The 14,644-nt window shown below is 35.4% G+C and overlaps 3 protein-coding genes across 4 annotated transcripts; 2 read left to right on the top strand and 1 right to left on the bottom strand.

Annotated features, from left to right (window-relative positions):
• The first annotated feature begins 999 nt into the window (after positions 1–999).
• LOC120199634 (sucrose synthase 2-like) lies at positions 1,000–6,257 on the top strand. The gene is made up of 15 exons (XM_039200666.1): positions 1,000–1,198; positions 1,358–1,490; positions 1,787–1,938; positions 2,081–2,273; positions 2,497–2,619; positions 2,764–2,979; positions 3,121–3,216; positions 3,306–3,479; positions 3,663–3,767; positions 3,808–3,986; positions 4,277–4,501; positions 4,919–5,240; positions 5,323–5,567; positions 5,659–5,797; positions 5,909–6,257. Exons 1-15 carry the CDS (start codon positions 1,101–1,103, stop codon positions 5,939–5,941), a joined length of 2,433 nt encoding a protein of 810 aa, XP_039056597.1. The 5' UTR covers positions 1,000–1,100; the 3' UTR covers positions 5,942–6,257.
• Positions 6,258–10,068: 3,811 nt separating this feature from the next.
• LOC120199410 (protein SENESCENCE-ASSOCIATED GENE 21, mitochondrial-like) lies at positions 10,069–10,650 on the bottom strand. Its single transcript, XM_039200501.1, has 2 exons — positions 10,491–10,650; positions 10,069–10,391 (listed from the first exon to the last, which is right to left on the bottom strand). Exons 1-2 carry the CDS (start codon positions 10,559–10,561, stop codon positions 10,157–10,159), a joined length of 306 nt encoding a protein of 101 aa, XP_039056432.1. The 5' UTR covers positions 10,562–10,650; the 3' UTR covers positions 10,069–10,156.
• An 842-nt stretch (positions 10,651–11,492) lies between these two features.
• LOC120199635 (peter Pan-like protein) lies at positions 11,493–13,727 on the top strand. Of its 2 annotated transcripts, none has more exons than XM_039200667.1 (7): positions 11,493–11,611; positions 11,789–11,983; positions 12,108–12,338; positions 12,605–12,697; positions 12,790–12,977; positions 13,113–13,306; positions 13,480–13,727. In XM_039200667.1, exons 1-7 carry the CDS (start codon positions 11,594–11,596, stop codon positions 13,614–13,616), a joined length of 1,056 nt encoding a protein of 351 aa, XP_039056598.1. In that variant the 5' UTR covers positions 11,493–11,593; the 3' UTR covers positions 13,617–13,727. The 2 variants fall into 2 exon arrangements, with proteins under 2 accessions (XP_039056598.1, XP_039056599.1); XM_039200668.1 differs by having other exon boundaries at positions 11,495–11,611; positions 11,792–11,983; positions 13,480–13,726.
• Positions 13,728–14,644: the final 917 nt, after the last annotated feature.

Below are 14,644 nucleotides of genomic sequence, written 5' to 3' on the forward strand. Positions count from 1 at the left end.
GGTTCATTAACACGACTAATTCATATTGTAATGGATGATAACTTATGAAGAATAATGATATTTGGAACAAGTGTTGGTAATGCTCAATCCCACATAGTATTGGAAATACTATTGGGAATGGTATTTAAGGCTTGTATTTTGCATTTCCTTGTTGAGTGAAAGAGGACAAGGGGGACTCTCGCGCGCCGCCGCCGCCGCCGTCTCGTCTCGGGTCGGGTCGGGTCGGGTCGTGGTCGTGGTCGTGGTCGTGGTCGTGGTCGTGGTCGTGGTCGTGGTCGTGGTCGTGGTCGTGGTCGTGGTCGTGGTCGTGGGTGGTGGTCGTGGTCGTGGTCGTGGTCGTGGTAATACGTGTCTTCGACACGTCCGCGCGGATACTATCTTTTTAGAGAAAATTCTTAAGAAACAAATTTTTTTTAACTATTCTTTTGACCGTTGCGATTTTCTTTTTAACGTTGCGATTTTATAAATCGCGTTGCGATTCTCTAAATCGCATTGCGATTCTCTCAGTCGCATTGCGATTCTCTCAGTCGCATTGCGATTCTCTTCTAAATCGCGTTGCAACTCTCTCAATCGCATTGCGATTCTATAAATCGCATTGCGATTCAATCAATCGCATTGCGATTTTCTTCTAAATCGCGTTGCGAACTTGGAAGCTCGCGTTGCGATTTTCTTTTGACCGTTGCGATTTTCTTTTTAACGTTGCGATTTTCTAAATCGCGTTGCGATTTTGATATCGCGTTGCGATTTTATTGGTCATTTTGGCAAATCAAAAAAAAATTGGTTAAAATCGTATATTATAAGGTATTTTTGGTCACTGAGGCGATTTTCTCATATAAATATTTATTTCAACATGAAAATGCGTCAACTTGGTCTTTCCGCTATTACAACTCGTTTCAACGTGTCGCAAATCCGATGATGAAGGGCAAAACCATCTGCTTCATCTGTTATTCCCCTCTTTGATTTGCTATATATACCACCTTATCGACTTCTTCACAGTTCACTCAGTTTCTTCTTATCTTCCTTTTTTTCGATTTGACTTTTTAAAATTATCAAAGATTTCTTTTTCTTAACACTGGAAAGAGGATATCCAAAGTTTGCTGATGGCGAATCCTAAGTTAGGTCGGATGCCTAGCATGAGGGAGCGCGTGGAGGACACGCTTTCCGCTCATCGTAACGAGCTCGTCGCTCTTCTCTCCAGGTTCTCTCTTCCACGACTCTCCGATTTATTAGCTTTTTTTTTCCTTTCCGGTTTTAAATTTAGTAGTATCTGACTATCTGTTTGGTTTTTAAGAAAACGATGAAAGGAAAAAAAAAAGAGATGTTATGTTACTGAAGTTTAGGTTCGTGGAATTTTAAGGTACGTGGCTCAGGGAAAAGGAATATTGCAACCACATACGTTGATCGATGAACTAGAAAACGTTGTAGGCGACGAGAAAGCTCGAGAGAGGCTTAGTGATGGTCTCTTTAGCGAAGTCCTTAAAACTGCACAGGTCATTTTTAACACTCTCCTCTTTTTGGACTTTAATCAATTATTTTATTTTTTAATATATTGTTTTTTTGAAAGAATATATTGATTAGAACTTTTTTATTTTATTTATTTTTCCTCCGCAATTAATGATTTGGTAAATAAATAGAAAATAATTTCGTACTGATTAGTTTTTTTGGATAAATTATTTTTAATTTACTGTTTCTTCTAGGTAAGCTCTTGATCTCTCTCAAATGGAGTTTGTACGGTCTTGCTTACGATATTATATTTATTTATTTTTGAAAAAAAATAAAACTGCAGGAGGCCATAGTGCTGCCTCCGTATGTGGCTATAGCAGTTCGTCCAAGACCTGGTGTTTGGGAATACGTACGAGTCAATGTTCACGAACTCAGTGTGGAGCAACTGGGTGTTTCCGAATACCTTCGCTTCAAAGAAGCACTTGTTGATGGAGTGTAAGCTAATAAGCTTATTTCCTGTTCTTTGTAATTTGTGTTTATTCATTCTTTGAAGTCATTGTATGGTTGTTATATGTGTCCTAGCTTGTAACTAATGGAGATTGTATTTGTTGATTGTTGATTTTTACATATTGCAAAGGGATAACAACCATTTTGTGCTTGAACTTGATTTTGAGCCATTCAATGCATCGTTTCCTCGGCCCAACCGTTCTTCATCCATTGGCAATGGTGTTCAATTCCTCAACCGTCACCTTTCCTCAAACATGTTCCGTAACAAAGATTGTTTGGAGCCCTTATTGAATTTCCTCAGAGTTCACAAATATAAAGGACATGTAAGTACTCATAATAGGTCCCCCCCCCCCCTAAAAATCTATTTCACCCTTATTTGGTATTCCTGCTTATACATCTATAACGTTCCTTTAGATTTAGGACAAGAAAATTTCACCTTGTGATTTGTATGGTGATGAATTAACAGATTTGGAAAGGAATATGTTGGGGTATCTATTTCTGATGAAAATTTTGTAACAAGATAAACTAACGAAGGTCTCTATGTAGGGATTGATGTTGAATGATCGTATACTAAGTGTACCCAGACTTCAAGCTGCTCTGGCCAAGGCAGAAGATCGTCTTTCTAAGCTTCCTCCTGATGCACCATATTCCGAGTTTGAATATGAGTTAGTGTCTATTTATGTGTTCTGTTTATATTTGCGTTCAAACATATACACGTACACATACATTTTTTTCATGGAGTCTATCAGCATATGGGTAGAGCAATAAAGTTTTTGATATTTCCATCTGTTTTTCCTTTTTGTATGGATGCAGTTTACAGGGAATGGTTTTGAGAGAGGGTGGGGAGATACTGCAGCACACGTTCTGGAGATGATGCATCTTCTCTTGGACATCCTTCAAGCTCCTGATCCATCTACATTGGAGACATTCCTGGGGAGAGTGCCTATGGTGTTTAATGTTGCCATTCTGTCTCCACATGGATACTTCGGGCAAGCAAATGTTTTAGGTTTGCCCGACACTGGTGGGCAGGTTCGTAGTGAATCTGAAAGCATGGAGATTTCTCCATGTTTTTGTTCATTAAGGGGTTGAATCTTTGTTCTGCCCTTGCAATTGCATGGCTTCTTATTGTTTAACATGTTATGATCACCATATTTCCTATGTAATGTGTAGGTTGTTTATATATTGGACCAAGTGCGGGCCTTAGAGAATGAAATGCTTCTAAGGATAAAGAGGCAAGGACTTGATGTTACTCCCAGAATTCTTATTGTAAGTATATATGACAAGATGCCCAGATTGCTTCATTTTTTTTTTCTTTTGCTTATGTAAATTTGACATATTCTTCCTTCTTGTTCAAGGTGACCAGGTTAATACCTGATGCAAAGGGAACTACTTGCAATCAAAGGCTGGAAAGAGTCACTGGGACAGAGCATACTCATATTCTGCGTGTTCCTTTTAGGTCAGAACATGGGGTTCTTCGTAAATGGATATCAAGGTTTGATGTATGGCCTTATCTGGAGACTTATGCCGAGGTAAATTATTTTGACTTTCACTTTGTTGAACTTTATTGATTTTATTCTCTTAAGTCGTTGAAGATTTTTCATCAGTCATTATTTTTGAGAAGGATGTTTTCTTTTTTACTTCTCTATTGAGTTCTATCTTCCTTCCTATAATATTCTTTCATAACACACTTTCATATTTGTATGTCTAATCAGGATGTAGCAAGTGAAATTGCAGCAGAGTTGCAGGGTGTTCCAGATTTTATTATAGGAAACTACAGCGATGGAAACCTTGTCGCATCTTTGTTGGCTTACAAAATGCTGTGAAGTAGTTGTTGCTAAATCTTCAATGACGAAATTACACTTTTTGCAGTGTACCATTGCCCATGCTTTGGAGAAAACAAAATATCCAGATTCAGATATATATTGGAAAAAGTTTGATGAGAAATATCACTTCTCTTGTCAGTTTACTGCTGATTTAATAGCCATGAATAATGCAGATTTTATTATCACCAGCACATACCAGGAGATTGCAGGAACGTAAGTTTTCTTCTATTACTGTTGAATACACTATTTATTTACTGGACTAGTGTTAGCACCATTCATTTTGGAATGGAATGTCGTTATCGTTATTTTATAGTAATATGTTTAAGAACATTGTTCATCTTAATACACTTCAGTCAGCTGCTTTCCTATTGTATATGGATGGATCCCCTGGCTAAAACATGTAACTGCCTTTGAACTGGAATTTCTGTAGTTTATTACATGTTACGAAAAAAGTGATGCCTTTCACATTATATAAATTGCTTGTCACAATGTTCTTGCTTCAGGAAGAATACTGTTGGTCAGTACGAGAGCCACACTGCTTTTACTCTTCCAGGGCTGTATCGAGTGGTTCATGGCATTGATGTTTTTGACCCAAAGTTCAACATTGTATCTCCCGGGGCTGATATGTGCATTTATTTTCCTTACTCTGATAAGGAAAAGAGACTTACAGCACTGCATGGCTCAATAGAAGAATTGTTATTTGATCCTCAGCAGAATGATGAACACATGTGAGTTTCTTCATTCTTCAGTTGTTGCTGCTTATATATTACCATCTGTTAGAGCATAATCTTTGAATTAATAACATTTTCTGTTTGTTCTAACATATTGTTCTATTAGACAAGGCACTTTTAAATTCTCTTCATTTCCCTCACCATTCCCTTTTTTCTATTTATTGAATATAGTCAAGAATGTGGGTTGCCAAGAGAAGTTAAGTTACTATTTTGACATCTACTTTCAAGAATCTTAATAGTTTTACATTAAATGGAATACTACTAGGCTTCTGCAGGTAAAGTAAAATGCGTCTCTGAGATTTTCAGCTGATGAATATCAAGTCGGGACTTATTGCAAAAATTTGCTGCACAATTCTACAATATAATTTTCTTTGTTTGCCTAGTTTTTTATGCAAGTTCATCTTCAATTTGTAGTGGTAGTTTGAGCGATCAGTCAAAGCCCTTGATCTTTTCCATGGCAAGGCTGGATCGAGTTAAAAACATGACTGGATTGGTAGAGTGCTATGCCAAGAATACTAAGCTGAGGGAATTAGCAAACCTTGTTATTGTTGCTGGTTACATTGATGTAAAGGATTCCAAAGACAGAGAAGAGATGGCAGAAATTGAGAAGATGCATGGCCTTATAAAAGAGTATAAGTTGGATGGTCAATTTCGTTGGATAGCAGCACAAACAAACCGAGCACGCAATGGTGAGCTATATCGCTACATAGCCGACTCGAAGGGTATATTTGTACAGGTATGTTCCCTTTAGCAATATGCTGCTATTGTGGTACAACCTCTTGGGATTTTCTAATAACAATAACCGTCTCAATTTTCAGCCTGCATTCTATGAAGCCTTCGGACTTACGGTTGTGGAAGCTATGACTTGTGGCCTTCCAACGTTTGCCACATGCCATGGTGGTCCTGCAGAGATTATCGAAAATGGTATATCAGGGTTCCATATTGATCCGTATCACCCTGACCAGACTTCAGAACTCTTGGCAACTTTCTTTGAACGTTGCAAGGAGGACCCAAGTTACTGGACTAAAATATCCGATGGAGGGCTTAAGAGGATATATGAAAGGTCTGTTCCTAATCATAATTTACATTTATACCTCCATTGTCTAAACAATCAATGTGGAACTTAAGCAAAGTTTCTTTTGCTTACATGTTAGGTATACATGGAATATTTATTCTGAAAGGCTGATGACATTGGCCGGGGTATATGGTTTCTGGAAGTACGCCTCAAAACTCGAGAGGCGTGAGACCCGAAGATATCTTGAAATGTTCTACATTCTCAAGTTCCGTGAGTTGGTAAGTGAACAACTTTGATCCCTCATTAAGGAGGAGCGTTACTTTCATGTTAGAAAACTCGGGTAAACGTTGTAGTATATAGAATTAAAGCATGCATGTATTCTTTTTCAGGTAAAATCTGTTCCGTTGGCCAGTGATGATTAAAGCATAATCCCTGGTTGCTGCGGGGAACTGGTAGTATATATATAAGGATGAATAAGTTTGAGGTTTCCTGGTATGGAGCTTTTTCAATTAGATGTTGGAAGTCCTAAAATCATGTGCGAGGGCTGTTGTAAATAAATGTACTGCCTAGGCTTGGATGTTGATGGTGTGTACGCTTAGCTAACGGTACCTGTATGAGGCAATCATAAGATCGGAGTCAATGGCCAACCAGTTGGTAGTTTGAGAAACAGTAATTCTTATCCATTGAATTACACTGTACTTGCACACTGTTTGGTTACTGCTGGCTGCGTTATATGAATTCGAGTGGTTTGTTATGTGTGTGAAGAATCATAGTTGGGGCTTTAGGTATTGTGGCTTAACAAATAATAGAAGCAACCAACTGGATTAAAGCATAGTGGACACGGTTATTTAAAAAAAAAAAAATGAGGAATAACTTGACTGCCGGCCGGGTGACTGATATTTTCTATAGTAATAAATGTATAGGTCCACAAAAGTAAGATATAACATTTGTGAAGACGTCATCCATATACCTAGAAATAGCATATCAGCCGGACCGCAAAGCGGAAGGGCTTAATATCAAAACAAGTGTTCCAAAGTGTACTTTTTATTATTATTATTATTCAATAAGGTGCTCAACATTATAAATATGATTATTTTAGGTGTTTAGACCATTAATGACATTAATTTTTTATTAAGTGACACTTATCATAATTAATGTCCCGATAAGTGACACTTGTTACAATATAGTAATGTTGAAATTTATTTTTTAAAAATATTATGAAATTTTAAAAAAAATATTTATTTTTCTTTATATTATAAAACAGTTTCAAAATTTAAAATTATAATCTTAATAGGTTGTTATTCTTTTTAGTCACGATTAACGTTGTCGATGTAGTTGTTATTATCTTTCTATTCATATGTCGTTGTAGTTGTTATCGATTGGTTGAAATTGTATAGGATCGTTATTTTTATCTTAGGATTCGAGGGATATAAAACGTTAATTCTTTGTTGATTGGTCGTCGATCAGTTACGATTTTATGAGGGTTTTAATCGTCGGAAGAGATGAAATTGGGTGGAGTTCTGTTGACAATAAAAAGTGGCGGTAAGTTAAAAATATAAGTTTTAAAATTTAAGGTTATTTTAAATTTTTTATTTCTTAAATATATAGTTTTTAATTTTTAAATTTTAAATATATTTTTTAAATTTATCAGTTGTAACATGTGTCACCTAACAGGAAAATTAATATTATTAACGTTATTAAAGTGATAATATTTATAACATTAGATACTAAGATAAATTAAAAAATAGTATATAATTATTTTGGTATTAAACCAAGAGGAAAAGGAAATGTTACACGTGGTTTTTCGAGACCAAATAAAAGGGTTAGTCATTATTTTAGAAAACATTCTTCTTCTTTCTTTCTCCCGTATCATATTAAACCAACTCCATCTGATCTGATTTTTTATTCTCAGATAAATCATATAAAGCCATGTCTCTCATTTTAAATATATTTGTATTCTCACATTTTTCTATGTTTTTATACTTTTTTAAGTAAAATAAAAATACGAAATTATATATCTGCACACAACTCTTGCCACTCGTCAAATGATTATTGATTAGTTTAACTATTTTAGATATATTATATTACAAAAAAAGATATATTATTTATGAAATACTTTCATTGTACTACATAACAGAGTGTAATATTCAATTTAATTGGACCTATGGACTCGCTCGGTTCTCGTCTTCTTCACGTCCTTTCTGTCACATGAGAGCCTCAATTTATATTTTTGTCATAAAATTCATCTTCGTGCTATAAAAAATACTATAATTATTGCGTTTATATATAGTAATAAGTAAATAAAAGTACAACACACACATCAACAACAACAAAATGCTTTTCACCTAAATAATACCATTTCAAAGATTATTCATCAAATTTACACTTAAAATCAATTAATTATTAAAATAACACTTTTTATTTACCAAATATATCAGGTAATGATATGTGCATCCTCTGTTCCGAAGCAAGGGAATCCAGAAACCATCTCTTTGCTTAATGTAAAACAACTGCTTCAATCTAGAATTCTATTATTCGGCTCACAGGTATTCATAAACCTCTTCTTACCTGGACTAATATGCTTACTTGGGCATATAACACATGGAAAGGCAAGTCCTTGCTTACTAGTATATTGAAGCTTTCTTGGTGCACTCTCAATTATACAATATGGGAAGAAAGGAATCGAAGATTTTTTCGAGGAACCTATAGATCCGAAGACGAGATTCTGGCCTCAATCAAAAAGACTGTAGGAATACAACTTAGCAATAGGATTGTCAATAGATTGGGGTATAGTATGATTTTTTGTGTATCTTGACACCCCTTTTTCATGCTAGTTTGTTTGTATTGGATTTGAAGCAGCTACTGCTTTCATTGGGTAATAATAATCTAATTATCCAAAAAAATAAATATATCAGGTAAGTAAAAGCATATTCAACCAACCACGTTTTTAAAAAACACTTTTAGCAAAATATGATTTTCATAAAATAAATATCAAATATGTCCAAGTGATTAGGGATGGCAACGGGCAGGGTTCGGGTCGGGTATTGGTCCCTCCGTCTCCGTTTAAAAAATCGGTACACGTCCCCGTTTAAAAAACCGCGGGGATTTAAACGGAGATCCTCGTCGGGTAGTCGGGAAAAACCGCGGGGAAACGTGTATCCCCGTTTAGCATAAACGATTATTTAAACGGGTATTGGGCCGGGTATTGGCTCGGGTATTGGCTCGGTATTGGGCCGGGAATCGGGCAAGGTATATATATATATATTTAAATTAAATATATATTTTTTATTTAAAATAAATTTATTAATATTATATATATATATATATATATATATAAATAATTATTTTTAATATTTATCGGATCGGGTATCGGGGCGGGTAATCGGGGCGGGAATTACCAAACCCGTCCCCGTCCCCGTTTAAAATAAATAAGTTTCCCCGTCCCCGTCCCCGTCCCCGTTTATCATCCCCAAACCCGACCCGTTTAATTCAGTTTTCGATTTTCCCCGTCGGATTCAGGTTTTTTTGTCATCCCTAAAGTGATCGTGTATATATAATCTCAACGTCTAATCTTAAGTTCAAATCTTTTTAGTGATATTTCCTTATTTTTTTTCAAATGCACTTTTAGATAAAGATTTAAGTATATCGAAGGTTCATAAACTATTTTAAAATTTAAATTTCAGTCCATCCACTATATTTTGTTCAATTTTGTCTTTAATTGCTAATCTAAAGAGTTATAAGATTTAAAACTAAATTATCATACTTTAATTTTATGACATTAATGATTGTACTATTTTCTATTAAAAAATATTAGTTTCTCCTCAATTTTATTCGATTTCATTATTAACTGCTGATACGCAAATTATAAAAAATCAAAATAACTATTTTAGTTTCATACTACAATTTTTATTATTTTGGCTATTAATATTTAAATATATAAAAATATCTAAATATATAAAAATATCTGTAATTGAACTATGTGATTTTTTAATTATTTAGATTTATATTATTCTAAGAGTCAAATGGATAAAAATTGTAAACGTAAAGGACTAAAAGTTGTTTGCATTCTTTATAACTACTCGATTAGCAATTAAAGATAAAATCAAATCAAAATTAGTAGAGAGTCTAATATTTTCGAATAAAAAAATCTCAATGCCACAAAAATCAAAATACCTAGACTAATATTAAAAAAATAATAATAAAAAGACTCGATAACTCGAAGTTAAAGTTTAAGGACTAAAACGAACATTTGATAAACTCGTTTGAAAAAGAATATCCCTAAAAAGAATTAAACTTAGGACTAGACTATGAAACTATACATACATTATTACTAAGACATATTTAATATTTAATTCATAAAAAACACATTCTGTCGAAAATGATTTTAGAAGACATGATTGAATGAACGTACCTTTATCATACATGACACATTAGACCGATAAAAGAATATTAAATTCAATAATTAATAGGAAATCAGTGTCGTTTGAAAAATTAAACTTTTAGTGATTCTATTTTGGTAAAAAAATAAAAAGAAACAAGCACGTTCGACGAATTAAAAAACCAAAACAACAGAAGGAAAGGATGGATCTTCCCTCGAGAAACTCCCTGCCGCAGATATAAATCGTATGTATGTTTATCTAGTTCCTCCTCAAGAACGTGGCTCTGAGCTCGGCCGGGCAAATATCGGCGGTGGAGTTCTCGGGTCTGTAGAATCCGGTTTTTGGGTCGGGAACCCAGTAAACGTACTCTTTAGTTGCAGCAGCAGCTCCCATATCTTCTCCTGTTTTCTTCAACACTGCGGCAATTCTCGCAGATGCTGCTTCCTTTACTCCGTTCGATACCACTCCTTGTGATGCCGCCGAGTATCCTCGTCTAAACCAAAAAAAAAAAAACACCAAACATCATTAAACCATTGTCCCTGTCCCGTTCCCTAATATTATATTTAAAAAAAACAGAGCAATGGGTTGACACCTTGAGATAGCTTTAGAGAAACCATCGATAACGAAATCAGAGAAAAATTTAACGTTTGAGAAAGGAGACATTTTATTTTTTGTAAGAGAAAGGTTGTTGAACGCTGTGTGTTGTGGTGGGGAAGAGAGTTCCGCAGGCTTTGTGGATTAACTCTCTCCCCCTTTCCCTGTCGCGAAAAAAGATGGGTTGCGAAGGGGGACTCCCTCCGGCTTTATATAGAACGCCTCAACACTCGTTCGACGGATCCCCTGTTTTTGCTATGGGGTTTGTTGTTGTCAACCCCTTTATTGTTCCTTATTTATTTATGGTTTTGCAACGTGATGTGTTTATTAATTAAACTTTTTTTAGTTTTTGGAATGGATAAAGTAAATAAGGATTATCCGAGATTACGCCTTTAAATGACAGTTAGTGGAAGGGATAAAAAAAGGGTTTATGTCATGGATGCCCATTATTTTTTTTTCGAGCACACAAGGCAGGACATGTTGCACAACACAACAAACCTGCAAAACATGATCCCACAATCATCTAGCATAACCACACTCAAAAATATAAATGGTCACGAGACTCAGTCTCACCCAAACACAACACATAATGACTATCTAAATTAAGACCAAACGAAATAAGTCTACTATTAGTAGGAAGTCTGTCTAATACCGCATTCAAACCATAACAGAATTCTTCAAGTTATGATCCGAATGCCAAATCAGCTATCCTAACCCACATTAACTTTCTGCACTCGCACAGCTTTCCAAATCGCTGCTACCGAATTCATTTCACCCCCAAAAAGGTTACCCAACAAGGCCACAACATGCCTCAAGTTAAGCAACCTACTCCAAGCATGACCCCCTAAAAGAGCCACTCGCCTGCCAAAATAAATAAAAGAAACTGGGCTGAATTCTGAAATCTTAGAATGTAGTTAAACTCAGCCCTAGACCATTAAGTTATTTGCCCAACAGAATATAAAGTAGCAATCGATTTTGCTTGTAGAATTCGTTTTTTTCCCCCTGATGGTGAAAAATTAGCTTCTCTAAAACCCAGCCGTCAATTAAACCCTGCTTCTTTCAAATCGGGGCCTCGCTGGTTGCGGCGCCTCTATTATAGCCATGGCTCGTTTCCGTAATGTAAGTAATAGCTTTCTCTTGAAATTTTAGCATTGGTCGATTCTTTTGAACTCCAAAACTATTCAACTGAGCTATGAATTTCGTCATGCTTTTGTTTATTTTTAGGGTTTTTTTGTTCTTGTTTTTAGGTTGGTTTGGTTTAATCATGTTCTGATATCTGAATCGGAAAAAAAAAAACAGAGAAAGACGAAGGTTTTCGTGAAGCCTATTGTGAAAAAGAACCAGCAACAGCAATCAAATGTGGACCATATCACGGGGAATAAAATCCCAAAGAGTTTCGTGTTTTCGAGAGGGAAGCTTCCTGGTCCAATTAGGCAACTTCAAATGGACTTGAGAAAATTGATGCTTCCTTATACTGCTCTCAATCTCAAGGTAATTCTTTCGTTCTTTCACTTTTCGTTATATATATGTATATATATATAAACTGGTTTTACTTTGTTTCGTAAGTTTTCTTTTTAATTAATGTTTTTGTTATGTTGTTGTTTAATTTTTGCAGGAGAAGAAAAGGAACAATCTGAAAGATTTTTTGAATGTTGCAGGGCCAATGGGTGTAACCCATTTCCTCATTCTATCCAAAACTGAATCTTCGCCTTTCCTTAGGGTTGCAAAGACTCCTCAAGGCCCTACTCTTACTTTTAAAATACACGAGTATTCATTGGCTGTTGATATCGCTCAGTCTCAATTGCGCCCTCGATGTCCTCAGGATCTTTTAAAAAATCCTCCTTTGGTAAGTTCTTCGCCTCTTACCATCTCTCCTATGGAAACTTCCTTGTGTTATTGTAATTCTTAGCTGGTTGTAGAACCTTTTTTATATAAGAAATAAGAAAGTTTTTTTACAAGTCAAATGTTGATGTGTTTGCCTCTTGAAGCATAATGAGGGAGAGTCTGAAACCTCGGTTTTCGCATTAAAATTTTTGCTCAAATTGGTTGAGTTTATGTCTCAACTTATATATGACACTTTCATGGCATTAATTTTGAATATATGTTGGGCAGATTGTTTTATCTGGCTTCGCAGCTGGAAATGAACATTTAAAGCTCACCACCACGATGTTTAAGAACATCTTTCCAGATATTGATATCAACACTGTGAGTGCTTGGACAGTTAAATTTTAGTTTCTCAACTGACTTCACTTGTTTCATTCTTCCCTTTTAACATTGTCTCAACATGAATATTTCAGGTTAAACTTTCTTCTTGCCAGAGGATTGTGCTGCTTAATTACAACAAAGACACACAGCTTATCGATTTTCGACATTATTCTATCAGACTACAGCCTGTTGGTGTCTCCCGTAGAATTCGCAAATTCGTGCAGAACCATCAAGTACCTGATCTTAGGAATCTTCAAGATGTGAGCGACTTCGTCACCAAGTGAGTATTGTTATGAGCTATACATATTTATAGTACCGTCCTTATTAATAGCATACTCTTTTTGATTTGTTTATGAATAGTATACTCTTTTTGATTTGTTTAGCTCTCCTCATGTGTTTGATTTGTTATATGAAGAGCGGGTTACGTATCAGAAAGTGAAGCAGATGAGGAAGCTGCTACAGTTACTCTGATTAGTGATCTTAGTCGAGTTAATCGTGCTTCCACAAAAAGTGCTGTCAAGCTTCAAGAAATTGGACCTAGAATGACTCTCCAACTCACAAAAATCGAGGGTGGATTATGTTCCGGTGAAGTTATGTTCAGTGAATATGGTATGCTCATCTATCCTATCAATTTTTCTCATTATTACCATCATTTAATCGATAAAAGAAATAGAACCTTTTCTTATACATGCTAGATTAGTAGGCTGAGAAATTCCAGATATATGCCCTATACAGTACCATCATTCAACTAGCATTTTAATAAACCATTCTGTATTTTTCAGGAAATGGTGGCAATAAGAAAAAACCAGACAGTGAGAAGGGCACTGAAAAGGAAGATGATGATAACGATGACGAAATAGGAGATAGTGATGAAGATAACGAAAGGGAGGATAATGAGGAAGAGGATGAAGAAGATTAATAATGCTTTCGTAGAGTGGAAGGATACAACTTTTGTATTCCCATTAAAATGACATGAAAATTATACTTTGCTGTGTTTTTTTACATGGGGAAGGTGATCATCCAGTTAGCTTTTTTTTTTTACTTTACTTTCCTGCATTGTGGTTTTCCTCTTGAATTTTCCCTCTAATTTGTTGTAAAAGATCCACATATTTTTATATGAGAAAGAGAACCAAATTGGTGTCTACGCTTTAAATTGCCCAATGTGTGTGTGTATATATATATATATATATTAAAATCTTGGGGGTAAATTACTGGGTTGGTAACTTTTGTATATATTTTAAACCTATGGTCACTCGATCTAGAAATGTCAATACATGATCATTTTTGTTTCGTTTTAATTAAGACGTGATCATTGGGACATTAGTTGCCGTGAGTTGGATGACGTGACACGTTTGTAAAAATGTTTAATTTTTATTTGAACCCTTAAATTTAAGATAATTTACTAATTTTGGGTCTTTTTATAAATCTAAAATAATTTAGGGATAAAAAATCAATTAACCCCTTTTCCCCTTATGTTTTATTCTCAAATCAGAAATGGAAAATCCCAAAAATCAAACCCCCAAATTTTATTTTAATCCCGTCACCATTCCATCGATCTCCCGCCATCATTCGGTCGCCGATGATTGTCACCGTCGATGCCATCGTGAGCGGTTGATGAAAGCGATCAAAACCCCGTTGAGAGTGTCTCGTGAGTCACTTCTGTTCGACGTGAAAAGTTCGTCGAAATTCTGTCGGAGAACTCAAAACCACAACAATGTTATCAACGAATTCCAGTTGATCCAGTCACCGTTAGGCTTCACCGTCACCATCCATGTGCTCCCCGACGTCTTGCGAACAAAACCCTACTGGTGTGAACATCCCTGTCGCCGTCGTGGAAGGGGGAAAGCGTGGAGGTTTTGGGTTTGTTGATAAACGTATGGGAAGAATAGGTAAATTGATATTTTATCATGAACTATTTTAGGTTTACAAAAAGATTCATAATTAGTA

The sequence above is a fragment of the Hibiscus syriacus genome, unplaced genomic scaffold, assembly GCF_006381635.1.
Source record: "Hibiscus syriacus cultivar Baekdansim isolate YM2019G1 unplaced genomic scaffold, ASM638163v2 tig00005459_pilon, whole genome shotgun sequence".
NCBI lineage: Eukaryota > Viridiplantae > Streptophyta > Magnoliopsida > Malvales > Malvaceae > Hibiscus > Hibiscus syriacus.

What these genes read in the sequence shown, in the direction of transcription:
- LOC120199635 (XM_039200667.1), top strand. An exon ending in GTGAGCGACTTCGTCACCAA is followed by an intron (nt 12,978 to 13,112) that starts GTGAGTATTGTT and finishes TGTTATATGAAG; the next exon opens with AGCGGGTTACGTATCAGAAA. An exon ending in AGTTATGTTCAGTGAATATG is followed by an intron (nt 13,307 to 13,479) that starts GTATGCTCATCT and finishes TGTATTTTTCAG; the next exon opens with GAAATGGTGGCAATAAGAAA.
- LOC120199410 (XM_039200501.1), bottom strand. Translation starts at nt 10,561, where the DNA reads ATGTCTCCTTTCTCAAACGTTAAATTTTTCTCTGATTTCGTTATCGAT. An exon ending in TTCTCTAAAGCTATCTCAAG is followed by an intron (nt 10,392 to 10,490) that starts GTGTCAACCCAT and finishes TTTTTGGTTTAG; the next exon opens with ACGAGGATACTCGGCGGCAT.
- LOC120199634 (XM_039200666.1), top strand. Translation starts at nt 1,101, where the DNA reads ATGGCGAATCCTAAGTTAGGTCGGATGCCTAGCATGAGGGAGCGCGTG. An exon ending in CTTTGTTGGCTTACAAAATG is followed by an intron (nt 3,768 to 3,807) that starts CTGTGAAGTAGT and finishes ATGACGAAATTA; the next exon opens with CACTTTTTGCAGTGTACCAT. An exon ending in CGAAGGGTATATTTGTACAG is followed by an intron (nt 5,241 to 5,322) that starts GTATGTTCCCTT and finishes CTCAATTTTCAG; the next exon opens with CCTGCATTCTATGAAGCCTT.